The sequence below is a fragment of the Gallus gallus genome, chromosome 3 (genome assembly GCF_016699485.2).
Source record: "Gallus gallus isolate bGalGal1 chromosome 3, bGalGal1.mat.broiler.GRCg7b, whole genome shotgun sequence".
In the NCBI taxonomy this organism is placed as follows: domain Eukaryota; kingdom Metazoa; phylum Chordata; class Aves; order Galliformes; family Phasianidae; genus Gallus; species Gallus gallus.
In genome coordinates this window covers 80185568-80200587 of record NC_052534.1, presented here as the reverse complement: position 1 = coordinate 80200587, position 15020 = coordinate 80185568, and the positions used below count along the sequence as shown (strand labels likewise).

The 15020-nt window shown below is 36.2% G+C and overlaps 1 protein-coding gene across 2 annotated transcripts in view; it reads left to right on the top strand.

Annotated features, from left to right (window-relative positions):
• Positions 1 to 15020, top strand: part of MYO6 (myosin VI) — a 99556-nt gene that overhangs the window by 42578 nt on the left and 41958 nt on the right. The window contains exons 9-14 of one of the 2 annotated variants that reach the window (XM_046938419.1): positions 1303 to 1400; positions 2196 to 2360; positions 7999 to 8079; positions 9667 to 9675; positions 10589 to 10769; positions 12558 to 12702. In XM_046938419.1, the coding sequence (XP_046794375.1) occupies positions 1303 to 1400; positions 2196 to 2360; positions 7999 to 8079; positions 9667 to 9675; positions 10589 to 10769; positions 12558 to 12702 (679 nt within the window). 2 annotated transcript variants of the gene reach the window in all.

Genomic DNA, 15020 nt, shown 5'->3' with positions numbered 1-15020 from the left:
GTATTTTGAGAAAAGTGGTTTGTTTAGTGTTGCTTTTGTTTTGTTTTGTTTTTTAAATCAGCATCTGATGCATGAATTTTAAGTTTTGTGAAGCACAGTTTTAATGAGTGTTCTTACAGTATCTGTATTAATAGAGGAACTTTAATCCTATCTGAAAGAACTGCTGCAAATGTTTTAAATTCATAAGCCATTCCTCACATCTAGTAATAGGTAAAGTATCTGGATACCTGAACAGTTACCAGGCCCTCTTACTAAGTTGGTTATAAAAGTGAGACTTCATGCATGTGCTTAAAGTTTATGCTTTAAAAACAAAACAAAAACCCCAAACCAAAGAAGTTAATGCTGATGTCTTACCAAATAATGTATTATCATCCCTAATTTATCTGACTACTGTAGTTATTCTTTCACAGTTCAATTGTAGGAATAGATTTATAGATGGTTGTCAGTTTTAGATCTGAGTTTCTGCTCACGTAGTTTCCAATGCATGTTTTTTAATTAAAAGCCTTAAAATATCCTGCACATATTTTCTTTGGTTTGTTGTTATGGCAATTCAGTAAATTGATTTTCTTTTATCTTCAGAGTTAGCAAAGTACAGTCAGTAGCCTTGTGTTTTGTGACTACTGAGCATTTTCAAACTGCTTAAATCATGCGTGACTTTTATAAATATAAAACAAACATTGGATGGCTGCCGCTCTTTCTATAGGGTTTTTTCTTTAAGGTGGTGGAAAACTAACCAGTAAAAAAAAAAAAATCTCTTGTTCATTTAATGCAGCTAATCTGAAAGGGCATTTTTAAGTTGGTTTTGAAAGCAACTTTTCTAATACATCCTTTTTTTTTTTTCCCCTAATCAATCTCATATGCAATGTGCATGACATTTCAGTGGCATTTTTGTCAATGGAATAAATGGGTAGTTTAGATTTTATGAGCAGCAGCTCATTGGGAAATGTCAAATTGTGTATGGTATCTTATAGTTTGTTTATCATTTATTTATCTGCTTGCTGAAGACCACCACTGAATCATTTTTGGTGATTGTCTCTGAATTTCTTACAGTATTCTTGTGGTGTTATATGACATTTAAACACTTCATTGTAAATTTCACCACTGTATATCCAGTACAACTTGCAAAATCAGTTATTTATAATAGGTAATATTATTCCTTTAATTTTCACACCTTATTCCCAATAAGTTCACTGAATAATCAGTATTAATTTATTTTTCCCTTTCCTATTAGAACTTCATCTATCACATTTTAAAACTTTACTATTTATTTAACACTTTAACTATTTATTTTTTTATACACAGCAAATCCATTATTGGAAGCCTTTGGAAATGCAAAGACTATTCGTAACAACAATAGCAGTCGTTTTGGGAAATTTGTGGAAATTCACTTCAATGAAAAGGTACTGGAGTTTTGATACAGACAGTAAGATGGTTTTTGCTATAGAGTGGAAATGCTAGATTGGAAGTAGGTTAAATAGACTTATCTTACACCAAATAGTTACTGCCCTTGCTTTCCCTATTTGATTGGTATTTATCACCATGAAAGGAAAGCCACAGTACTGTGTGACTGCTGGAAAACAGTCTGTCAAGTCAGTGGGAAAATTGCTTCCATCCATACATCGCACAAAGGGGAAAAGGCAAACTGAAGAATAACTTAATTGCTCTTAAGCTTTTATGCATTCTTTTAATTCACAAACAGGTGTGAGTTGAGTATATATATATCAACTGTTACAAATTTATTTTAATGCTTTAATATTTTATGGGAATTTCTGATTTTAATGTATTTGTATGAAATTTTGAGACTTCACATTAATATTACGTATGTGAAAAAAGTCTTGAAATAGATTTTACTTTTGTCAGAAGTACTCCTCACTGTGTAGCCTCTGAAGATTTTCCTTCAAATGTAATTTAGCTAGGATAGCTTAAGTGTATGCAAGTGGAATTTCTGCTTGTGGTTATGAAGTAGAGCCTTCTGGTAAGAGGAATGTACATAGGTGCAGTACATGCGGGAGGGGAAATTATGATAGAGGAAACTTTCTTATTTTAAGCTTGGTACCTATTAGTTAAAAATAGATTTTAAGCTTTAGGGCAGTGTCAGTTGAAGTAGACTGGATCAGATAATTGTAAATTGAAAAGTTCTCACTCAAATAATCAAAAAACATTCAAATAATCAGAAAAACATTTCTTCCTCCTAGAACTCGGTGGTTGGTGGATTTGTATCACATTACCTTCTGGAGAAATCTCGCATCTGTGTGCAAGGCAAAGAAGAGAGGAATTATCATATCTTTTACAGGCTTTGTGCCGGTGCTCCAGAAGACATTAGAGAAAAACTGTACCTAAGCTCTCCTGACAGCTTCAGAGTAAGTACTGGAGTCAGTAGTTGTAAAGCTTTACATTGCTGCCATACATGGACTTCTCTTATAGATCTTATTGAAGTATCTGTTTATTATCTTTGATAAACTCTTTCCTGCTACAAAATTCAGAAAACTGCTTTTTTTTTTTTTTAATCTATTTGATCTGGGCATAAGATTGTGTGCCATTTTGTTCTTATTGGAAATCTTCCTATATTTTTCCTCCATGTTTTAAAACTGAGGAATCTTTGCTTTTTCCAGTAAGGTACTGGGCATACCCAATTGCTCATAATTTTGCTGTTGGCAAAAAATTCTTTAGGTGGAAAGTGTAAACTTTTTAACTGTGATCCAACTGTTCAGTGGGATCTTTGATGAAAACTGCTTTTATTTCTGCCTCTTCCAACCGTGCATTAAGGAAGGCCTGATACTTCTGTCCTGAGATTCTGTCATACTTCATACCAAGGATCAAATCATGGTGATAAGGTGGTTGTACTTCTCTGTTGAAATTCATATACTTTCATATCACTTGTCTTTCCTACATTGTGTCCTGTTTCTGTCTTTCTCTGCTATCTAGATTTATCATTAACATTTCCCCATTTTCCCTGTTTTCCTCTTCATACTCCTCTGTCATTCTTGTTCACTCCAGGTTATATGCTAAAACTTGCTCATCCCTCAGGCTGAAAACTTACACTTTTATCTTCATTTAACCTGAAAGTTGTGCTCACCTCTTCTGCCCAGGATTACTTCTCTTCATTAAGCATGCTTTTCCTTATGTTTTTCATCTGCTAATTTATTCTTTCCTGAGGACTACTTATTTTTTCTGGGTTTTTGCTGTCATTCAGCAACTTACCAGTTCAGTCACTCAGCTGAGGAATAGAAAATAAAATACAAATACAGTCAGTGCTGAATGTAGTGTTCCTAACAGTACCTACATGAAAATGAACTTAAACAGGAAGGAAATAAGATATGAATAACTCTATGTACTTCTTTAAAAACGTTATCTTAATGTTCAGTGGCAGAGAAAAAGCAATAATAGAATTTCAAGAATTACTAGGAATGTAAAGAAGTGAAATGGTGTGTTATGTTGCCTTATTTGTAAAATGTGAGCTGTTTTGTCATCCCAGCTCAGAGAGGAAAAGTGAAATCCTTGGGTGAAATACAGGTCATGGTTGAAGATGAGATACTGGATAGTATGTATTGACCTTTTAATTCAAACCAGTGTGGCTGTTCTTTTGTTTACTGTCTTTGCTTCTTCTCCCCATGCTTTATTTTTGACATTTTTTCCCTTTCCTGAGTTCATGTGGTTTTGCCTGACTAACCCAGACTGTGTGTTATGTTTCCAGCAGAAATCCCACAAACAGGCTGGTTTTCTGTGCTGTCATTACATTTTGGCATAGTTTTCCCCACATCTTCCCACTAAATAGTTTTACTACCTCAATTTAACTTTTTGTTCCAGCTTTCCTTCTTTCTACTCCGCTTCTCTTTCTGCAGATGTCACTGAGTTATACTCAAAAGCAATTGACAAATTAGATGATTTCCTTTGCTTTCTTTTTCTTCTTCCCAGTCAAAAATCTTTGCTCCTGTTTTTTGTGTGATTCCAACCCTGCTTCCTTTATTTTTAAATTCTCATTTCATTTTCAGTGTTTTACTCTTCGATTATTGCAGTCTTTTATTTTTTCCTTGATTAAGTAGTAATGTTGCACCTGCATGCAACCAGTGCAACTATATAACTGTTTCTCGTTGTTTTCTTGATTTTTATTTATTTATTTATTTTTCATTTTGTTTCCCATGAAAGTAAGCCGCTGTCTTCCCTTTTGGGGTACTTCTAAGTCTTTCCTCATTTTAGACTGCCATCACTGATTTTACTTGTAAGGTGAAGTCTTCGGTCACTCATACTTGCAATTTTTTTTTATTATTTATAAATATATTAAGTTTTTTTTCCTTTTGACAATCACACTTGAACTGTAATATATACAAACATCATCATGTGCTTTGTTGGCTTGTGTTGAAAAGTATTGACAAAGCAAATCATACTGCTAGACATCAGTTGGTTGTTTGCTCGACTTCTATCACTTATTTCCATCCCTCCATTGTCTCTTGGGATATGCTTGACTTGGAATCTCACTGAAACAGAACTGTGCATTTCTAAAGTACCCAGAGCAAACTGCTGCACAAAGCTTGTAAGGTCTGTGTAATGCAAACCTGGAGAGCGTGTGGAAGTAGAAGGACATAAATTAATTGACTGTCATCTTTATTGGCTTAAGTGGGGTGAGGAGTACTGCTAACAAAGCATTATGCTACTACATTGATAGGTTTTTTTGTTTCTGTGACTTGATTTTTCTAAATAAAGCTTGTTGAATTGTGCTTATCTGTTACTTTACCCGGTGTCTTCTGCACTTAGTAAAATTCAATACGAAGCCAGAAGCCTAAAGGATGCAAAGTTCCTGATACTTTTGAACCAAGTAGTGATTATGTAGGTGAGACCTAAGATAGTTCCATAGAATACCTTTTGTACTAGACAATCGTATTCCCTAAAAGCCAGAACTTTATTGCCCAATTGTTACCTGCAGTATTCTATTTTTTTAACATTTTAAAGCAAAAACCTTCAGCAACTTATTAAATAAATATTTTTGAGTAGTCTCTTTTTCATTAATAAATATTTCTTGTAGTTAATAGATTTTTAACTCTGTAACTGAATATGCTACATGCCCTCTTTTGGGAATGCTTTAATCAAAAGCTCTGCTCATGAGAGTACATGATATTGTAGATATCAAGGTCACACTTATAACCTGCTTAAAATCAGGCTGGTGCAGTACAGTACTGAACAACATGGATGCCTGTACAGAAGGCACTCACTGTGCTTGTTCCATCTCTAAAGAGCTTACAGTGACACCTGCCTTATCAGACTTGAATATCATTTTCTGGACTTCTACTAAATTTGCAGCAGGTACTCTCATTTCTGTTGGGAATACTTGTTAGTATATGAGTCCTGTGCTCCTTGCTGCATTTGAAAGGCTCGCTCTGCGTGTTAGATGTTAACAAATACAACACTTTTTTTTCACCTTCAGACCTTGATTATCTTTAGTTAAAAGGAAATTTATGATCACTTTCTCAGTATTTACACATATTTGTATGCAAATTAATATAAATATACTTTAAAAATATTGGTCATATTGTACTGTATATTCATGAAGTATTAGTTTGTAGGAGATTTTTAGAAAAAGAATATAAAAGGTAAATTTTCTTCCTAAATCTCTGTTGCTTTTGTAAGGATGATTTTTTTCTGTGTTCTTCACTCATTTGCTGTTCCAGATTTTTGTTGTAAAATGTGGCTCTGAATCATAATGCCTCAGTTACTTTTTTACTGCATTTTTTGCTGACTGCACGTCTGTCTTGTTCAAATTATTGAGGAAATACCACCTATCAAACTTCTAATCATAAACAGAGATACTATGCTAACCAGCATTTGGTGTTTGATTAACGTTTAGATATTAATGTTAATCTTTTGGAGGCTTGACAAAACAAACAAACAAAAAACCCCCCAAAACTTCAAGAAGATGATTATATTATTAAATAGACTGCTTAGAAAATTCCATCCTGAAAGACATATTTTTACATTGGTTTTATTTTGCATGTGGCTTGTAGATTATCAAGTCAGAGTCTGAATTAGGATGAGTGAGGGCCCTATGACACAAACATGTTTTACTCAATGCCTGTTTTCTCTTAGCTGTATTAACCTGAAAATAGGACCATCTCAAATCTACGGTGACTCCCACTTTACATAGAAATGAAGCAGTATTAAAAGGCAAAGGATGATTCAGTTCTCTTTTGTTCCCCCACCTGCCATGCCTCCCCTTGACTTAAGTGATCTGTTGTCATCTTCTCCCTATGTATTTGGCTGTTCTGGTGCTAGTGCTTGCTTTCTCTGGGGATATGAACCAAGACAATTGCATTGGGCTTACCAGCCTGAACTATTACCTGGACTTCAGCAATGCTCATGGGGGCTGCCTCTCCATTAGATCATCTTTCCCCTGTATTTACTACGCAGAGGGCTATGAAGAGTTGTAGGTTACTCCTTTTGCCCTTACCTGCCCCTTCTCTGAACACATGTGCACAAAATTGTGCCATCCTTGTTGCTCGTGTTCTGAGCTTCCCTCCAGAAGTTTTCAGAGATTCAAAGTCTCTAGGTGCTGAATGTTGTTGGTCCAGGTAGCTTTGACTGCACCACATGGCTTTGAAAGTAAAGCTGTGCAGTAAATCTGTACCTAGAACATAGCTGATGATTATGAGAAGCTGATTTTTTCTTTTTCAGATCATGATATCTGAAAGAGAATTCAGGTTGCATTATGTTTGGGTTACTGAAGTTATAGTGGGGTGTTAAACTTCAGAGGTGGGGTTGGTTTTTTTTTTTTTCTTTTTTCTTAATAAAATAAATTAAATGATATTTAGATGTTACATGTTATATTCTCAAGATATGTATTTGCATGCCTATAAAATATAGTTTCTCTTAGGTTTAAATTTACGTGAATTTTTAGCTTTCAAATGAAAGCTGCTATCTTGTGATTAAATATCTCTGACACAGGTAATTATTGGATGCCATGCTGGTTCATTTTTTCAGTCTGTTGAGCATGACCTTTTTTTACATCCCACCCTCAGCTTCTAGGATCTCTTTACTAATACTGTAGTACAGGGACATATTGTTGTATTGAAAACACACCATGCTTTGCGTTCTTATTTGCTGATGTACAAGACTTTTCAATATTTCAACAGCAAGCTAACTTCAAACAGTTTCTTGTCAATTTTTTTTAATATCAAATTTGTCATTTAGTTTTCTTCTGCTCTTTTTTAGATTTCTGTATATGTCTTAATCAAAACATAAAATTATCTGTGTTCATGCAATTGAAAACTTATTTGTTTGTGGGCAGACCAAGAAATCAGTTCAATTCCCTTAGACAAAGAGCTCCTGCCAGGATTTTGGACAGAGTTCATATTTTTGGCTGAACCAATCAGAAGGAAAAAGATGATGATCCCATTTTTCTGGAAGTGCCAGTCATCTGAATGCTTGGCCTGTTCCCTTTACTGTACAATGTGAGATGGATATCAGAAGCCAGATTCTGATTTATACCTACACTAGATTAACACTATTCATGGTTTTTATTATGCCTCATCTCTGACTAACTGTAGAAATATACCACTGGTGAGAAAAAATGACCATGAAAGTACGCTATAGATACTGTCACAGCTTCTTTGATCCTTCCTCTCTCACCACGTCACTGTACTATATAAAACTTATATGTTGCTGAAAACAAAGATTACTGTGAATCTTATCTGATGTTACATATGATTTTTGGTGAAGTAAAATTAGATATTAAAAATGGGCCAGGAAATGTATTTTCTTGGTTCCTGGTCTTTGGTTGTCTTTTATGTAATACCGGAGTCCATTGCATTACAGGAATAGTTTATCACTATTGCATTTCTCTAATTTTGTAGATAAAATAAATAGAATTAATTCCTTGAAAACATTTTGAATAGCGGTAATATTGTTGCTTTATGATAGAAACAAGCTATGTAAAGCAAGCCATAAATAACAGCATGTTTTCCTCACTCCTATCTTTAAGTATGCATTTCTTCTTTTTTATTGTTACAGTATTTAAATCGAGGCTGTACGAGGTACTTTGCTACCAAAGAAACAGACAAGCAGATCTTGCAAAATCGCAAGAGTCCTGAGGTAAGTTTTGTATCTTCAATGAGTTTCTGTTAGCCAATGCACGTAGAATTGAAAATTATCACAGTTTTACGATGTGGAATGAAATGTTCATTTTACACATCTTTATAGGTCTAAATGGGTACTGCTGAAGTTTTTGGAATTTAGTCCTAAAAGTATATGTTAATGTGCATCTTAAAATTCCAAATGGAACACTGCATAAAATCGTTTGCTTTTCATTCTTATAATAATATAGCACTTAATGATGCAACGTCTTCCATAGAAAACAAACAAACAAAAAAATGACCCATGACTTTTTCTCATTTTCTTTCAAAATCTGAGCACTGTTAGGAATGGTTCCGAAATTGTATTTTTCTTCTGAAGCCATTTTTACTGTCCGGATTTTTAAGTGTATCCCCCTTCCTAGTACACTGCTTTTATCTGTTGCTATGGACTGTTACATGCAGAAAGTGGCACTTCCTGGAGGAGAGGGTGGAACTTGGAGCAGGAGGAAAAAAAGTGTTCTCATCTCCTGTTACATTTTTTAAAATGAAGTAAGGCTTTCGAGCTTGTTTGCCTGAGGACGCTTAAAGAAATTAATCTGATTGAATCGTATATGTGAATTGGAGGTAGTTTAAGTGCTTCGGTATAATTCTACCCTAATACACTTTTTATCTGCTCATACCTGAAAGAAGAAATTTTCATCTGTATAGCTGGAAGATAACAGTTTGCTTAAAGAAGCCCATGCTTGTGATTCAGTAACAGAGGAAGTTATGTTTGGAAGCTGACTCAAGAGTTTCTTTCCCCATGTGACCATATAGTCTCTCTTACCTTTGAGAACTTTGATTTCAGCTTATACGTAGCTTATGCATATCTGTGAAAGGGTCAGTATAGATACTTCCCTTGCTTAAGTCAACATTGTGAAGTCTGCTTCTGGGTTTCTAGCGTTTATGTTGCAATGTTGTGCACATAATGCCAATTTCTTCAGTGCAGGCTATTTTCTGTAATCGGGGATGTTGGAGAGTGAGATACAGAAGTGCTGATTTGATAAGAGTGAGAGGCACAAAGCTGGTGTTGTCTAAGTGGTGGTTGGGAGATTTTGCCACAGTTTGCCTAATTTGCCTTAAATGAAGATTTGTCATGAAGTTGGCAATTTATGGAGGCGTAAAATAATACCATTCAGCTATTATTGCTACTCAAAGAAAGACTTGTGCAACTCCTGTTCCAGATGAGATTTACAATTTGGTGTTCTGTCATAAAATATGTCTCTGAATTACTTAATTTGGAAGAAATGTTTATTTAAACCTATAACAATCTGATAGAGTAATTCTGAAAATAGATATTGGCCATTAAATAGCGGAACTTATGATGCTATAATACCTGTATATTACAGCAGTGTCAATTTGAAGGAGCAATATAGGTTCAAATTTCAACTATATAAGAACTTAATCTAGCCTCTTAAACAGGAAATGCATTGTATTTTGTATTGTTTAGTTTTTGAAATCAGATATTTATATTTGCTGTCATTTAATGAAAAATATTGTTTATTTTATTAAAAATAGCTGGAATAGTTGATTAATACCTAAATTATTTTTGTGTTTTCCTTATCAGGAAGATGAGGTGATCATTTTATGTAATTAAAACATGTAGATTAATTTTATCAATGTGTCTAAATGTTGTGTGAAGTGAATTTTTCAGATGCATGTGGTGTTTTGTTTTGACATAATTGTTAGCTTATTTGAGATTAACAGAGCTTCTACTTAAATCATTAATTCTCCCTAGTTTAAAACATTTTCAAGTAATTGTGAAAACTCAAATGAGTTAATGCATGTTCAGTTAGCTTCTTGATTGCATGCAGATGTTTCACTGTTATTTAAAACGATTATTAAAATTAGTTCTGATGTAGTTAAAATAGGAAATACTGTCAGCATAATGTGAAATTGACGTTTTAAAACCTAGCTACTTTTCTTTTAGCCAGTAGGATACTTCTAACAACTTTACTGTTTCTCTTTCACCAGCAAAACATTAACAAGTATATTTCTCTAAATGAATCTGTTTAGATATTCACAGGGAATACTCTTCCAATTCTTATTTGCCCTGTATCCCTTTCTCGTGGCCTGTCAAACCCACTCTGTCATCCTATTCTGATAACCTACATTGTCTTTCAGTTGCTAAAGGCTAGAAATACTCCTCATTAGAAGTACTTTTAAAGCTCCTTTAGTCAAATGTTTCCCTTTCCACCAATGACCATCCTCCATTTTCCTGTCCTTCATTATTAAACTCTCCAGAATTTGTTTTCTGAAGACAGACTAAAGTTTTAAGGCTCATAGTCTGAAGTATCAACAAATGAAAACAAATTAGGGTTCTTCTAAATCACGTACTGTATGAAGAGCTCTATTTAGTTTGGGTTTTGCATGCTTTTTAATGCTCTTTGTTATGGTTTATTCTTGCCTGGAAATAATTGTTTACATATATTTTAAAATCTCATACTGATTTTTTGTTGTTGTTGCTGTTCCATCTTGTTGCTTTATAGTATCTTAAGGCAGGTTCCTTGAAGGATCCACTCTTAGATGATCATGGAGACTTCAACAGAATGTGCACAGCAATGAAAAAGATTGGACTGGATGATGCAGAAAAACTTGACCTTTTTCGAGTAGTGGCTGGTGTCCTTCACCTTGGAAATATTGATTTTGAGGAAGCTGGGAGCACTTCAGGTTAGAAGAAACACAAATTGTTTTCTGTAAAAAAAAAAAAAATAATAGTGAAAATACCTCTTGATTATAGATGATTCCTTTTCATGTGAATTATTGCTTTAGAATGATGTTTTTTATTAAAGGGTAATTCTGCCTTAAATCATCCCATTTGCAAGTCAAGTTTTGTAGCTGTGCTTCAAATGCTCTCACTGAAATTGTTCAAAGAATTGTTTGTGCGAAGTTGGGTATAAAGAAGGGACGTTTTGTGTCTCAAAACTGTTATTTAATTTTAATAATAACATATAAAATAAACCCAACTTCTTGATGATGTAATGAAAAATCATTAAATTAGCTGTTCCATCTTCAGTGAAAGTTGTTAGGTCCTTTGGTTTCCAAAAATGCTAGGTTAATATTTTTGAGAGATGAAGAAAAGTTGCAGTAAAATTTCTGGTAAATGTAAACTTCATCATTTCAAGATGTTAACTCAGGAGACAAGTTGCTATGAGTGTTGCTGGTACTTACTAGCAAACTGCACAAGAAGTCTGGGGAAGGGGGAATTTCTATTTTGGGAATGACCATTCTTGCCATACTACTGAAATTGGCTTTTGTAACTTCAGAATTGTTGTTCACAGATTCCTAAAGATGTGAAGAAACTCCCGATCTAGACTTATTACAAGGATGACTGTAGTTAAAACAAAAAAAAACAACAAAAAACCATGGAGATATTTATTTTCTGTTGCAAGATAAAGCACGATCGGTTCCTTTTAGTCCTACCTCATGTATCACTGTGCTTGTCTAAAGTTTTTAGAAAAGGCATACCAAAGAACATTTGAAAAGGTGTATTATACAAATATTAGCCTCACGGGTTCAGTGGCTCCTGATCCAAATGCAGAATCACCATAGAATCACAGAAACTTTTGGATGGGAAGGGGTGGCAGACTGCCTGCTGTCCAATATTTCCTCGTCAAATCAAGGCCAACATGGGATTCAAACTGCATAGCTTAGGATTGTTCATGGAGATGTGGAAACCTCCAAGGAGAAAGTTCTACAACTTCCGTAGGAAACCTATTCCCACTGTTTAATGATTGTCTTATTGTCTGATGCTGTCTTATCAGAACCTCCCCAGTTTCTATTTATGATCTTGCCATGTCTGTGAAGATGAGAGGATGTGGGGGTAGGGAAGGATGGTGGCTTCATGGGCTTTTTTTGTACACCGGCTTCCATACTTGGGCCTTCTGTGAGATTGGAGTTTGGGATTGACCAAGGATAAGGCAAGGTGGGACAGTGAAAGAGATGAGAATGTGAATGGAGAAGCAATTTCAGGAAGCCGAAAAACAAGGAGAAGGGAAGGTGTGGAAAGTCAGGGGATAGAGGAGGGAGGGAAGGAGGACAGAGAAAATAGTTATTTTCTCTGCATGTGGAAATTCAAACCCACATTTTCTGGAGTAAATTCTTATGTTTAAAAATGTTTGTTGCAAATTCATGCTATGTTCTACTCTCACCTTACATGTGTGAGCAGTCTTCTTTAAGTAAATATGTTGGGGTAGTTTTTTTTTTCATTGAAAAACAGGTTGCCTTCTGAACAGTGCACGTTTAGAACAATATCCTAATAATACAGAATCTGATGCATAGAAATACTTGCAGAGTGGCAAAACCTTGCTTGTGGCACCATGTATTTTAACATCCTGATGCCCTCAATAGCCTTCCCCATATGGGGGGGAGGGGGGGGGGGAAGGGCGGGGGCGGGGGGAAGAAGGAAACAAAGGTGGTGAGGGGCGGTTGGCTAACAGCTGTGGTGGTTGCTGCCAGGGGGCTGCACGCTGAAGGCGCGGAGCCAGCCGGCGCTGGAGTGCTGCGCGGCGCTGCTGGGGCTGGACGAGGAGGACCTGCGAGTCAGCCTGACCACGCGCGTCATGCTCACCACGGCAGGGGGCGCCAAAGGAACGGTCATCAAGTGAGTGCCCGGCGGGCTGGCGGGCAGCTGGGGCGGGAAGGCGTGGGGCCCCGCAGTGAGCCTCTGAGGGGCTGGAAAGCAACGCGGAGCAAGCTGTGAACCGAGCTGCGGCTCAGTGCGGGTGGATGCTGTGAGGAATTGCATCGTGTACTTCAGTTTGGGTTTATGACCACGTCGTCTCAATGCATGCTGCATTTTTTTTTTTTTTTTTTTTCTGGGGTTGAAGAAAACTGTCAACCTGAATCTGGGCTAAGCAGTTTTGAGCAAATTGAAAGCTGCCCTATGTTTAGCTGAGTGCATTGATGTTTTAATTAGGGAACTAATTAACATTCACTCATCGGAAGAGTGCACAGGAGCTTTGTATTGATGCAGGATGACAATCAGATTGCTTTGCTTTCACTGAGTCAGAAGTACAGCCTTATGCACGCTATACCAGAAGGTTTATTCTATGAAAGCCATATTTATTGTGTTAATGTGCCGTTTAGAATCACAGAATCATAGAATGGTTTGGGTTGGAAGGGACTCCAAGGTTCATAACGTTCCAGCCACGGCAGGGCCACCAACCTCTAGATCTGGTTCTAGATTAGATTGCCCAGTGCCCCATCCAACCTCATTTTGAACACCTTCAGGGATGGAGCATGTACAGCCTCTCTGGGCAGCTGTTCCAGCACCTCACCACTCTCTCTGTAAAGAACATCACCCTGACATCCAATCTAAACCTTCCCTTGTTGAGCTTAAAACCATTCCCCCTTGTCCTATCACTGTCTACCCTTGTAAAAAGTTGATTCCCCTCATTTTTCTAAAACCCTTTTAAATACTGGAAGGCTGCAACGAGGCCTTTCTCTTCTTCAGGCGGAACAAGCCCAGCTCCCTCAGCCTATCTTCATAGGAGAGGTGCTTCAGCACTCTGATCATCTTAGTGGCCCTCCTATGGACCCTCTCCAACAACTCCACATCTTTCCTGTATTGAGGCCCCCAGACCTGGACGCAGTTCTCTGGATGAGGCCTCAAGAGGGCAGAGTAGAAGGGACCAATTACCTCCTTGTCCCTGCTGGCCGACTCCTCTTGTTGGGGTGTCAGGGATCTTAAGTTCAGCATGGGTGTGGGCTGTTCTGATAATACATTTTCATCAAATAACTGTATCACGTAATAACTGATCTTTGAGATTTATTTCTAGATAGAGCAAAAAAGTAGGTTTTGGTGATCTCTTATTTCTATGCTTGGAAAGAAAGGACATGCAAGAGGTAAAGCTTGATAGGGGTTACCACTGAAAAAGTTGCAGTACAAATAATTAGCAAGGATTGTGGAGGTATTATTCTAACTTCAGTTAAAAGCTCAACATCTGGATTTCTTCATAATGCTTTCAATAGTGCATTTCTGGAAAGTAGGTGGGGGTTATTTTGTTTTTTTGTTTTGGTTTTTTTTTTTTCCCCCCCCTCAATTATTATTAATTCAAGAACCTCACCACTATCATCTTGCCTTCTTACCAGCTGATATGGAAAGCTTAGGAATCTTTTTTTTTCACAAACCTGAGCGTATAGAAAGATACAAGTCTTGCAATGACAGCAGTCTTTGATATATTAATCCATCAGAACCTTTGTCAGTATTACTGATGAAACTATGGCAGATAGTTGTATATAATACACAATGAAGGTCACTCGTGAATGCATGATGGAATGAGATTTGTAACTTTTTCTTCATTCATCTTGTGATCCACTGTTGAGATTTCTCTGAGTCACTGCTCATCTGGTTATTTCCCAATCTTACATTTGTATTTTTGATTTTTCTCAAGTATAATACTACACGTTCCTCTTTAGCAAAATCTTTCTTGTGGAATTTTAGACCTTGTCTTCTGTTGGTAAAAAATAGTTTTCTTTCTAATCTTATTTCATGCCTTCTTTCTTAGTTCAGCATTACCAGACTGTTTTTATGAAAATACTCATAATTTGTCATTCTGGTTTAGTGAAAGTGTTAAGCAGAGGGATTTGAACAAAACACATCCATGTTGGATTCTGATGGCACCTCACTGGAAGTGCTCTTTGTTAGCTATTGACTCAGTATCTGAGAATAGATTGCTTTTGGATTTTGTACGCATAGCAAATAGATAAACCGTGCCTTTTATTTTTAATTTTGAGAATGTTTGATGGGATGTATCAAGCACTAAAATAAAGTGAATCACAAATATTGCTTCACATTCACCACTTCTCAAGTGACACTGTCAAGCAAGGTTTCTTATCAAGGCATCTCAAACAGATGTTTTTACTATCTTATTGTATCTCAAATGTTTACACATAACTCTGACTTACTCTAGTACATAT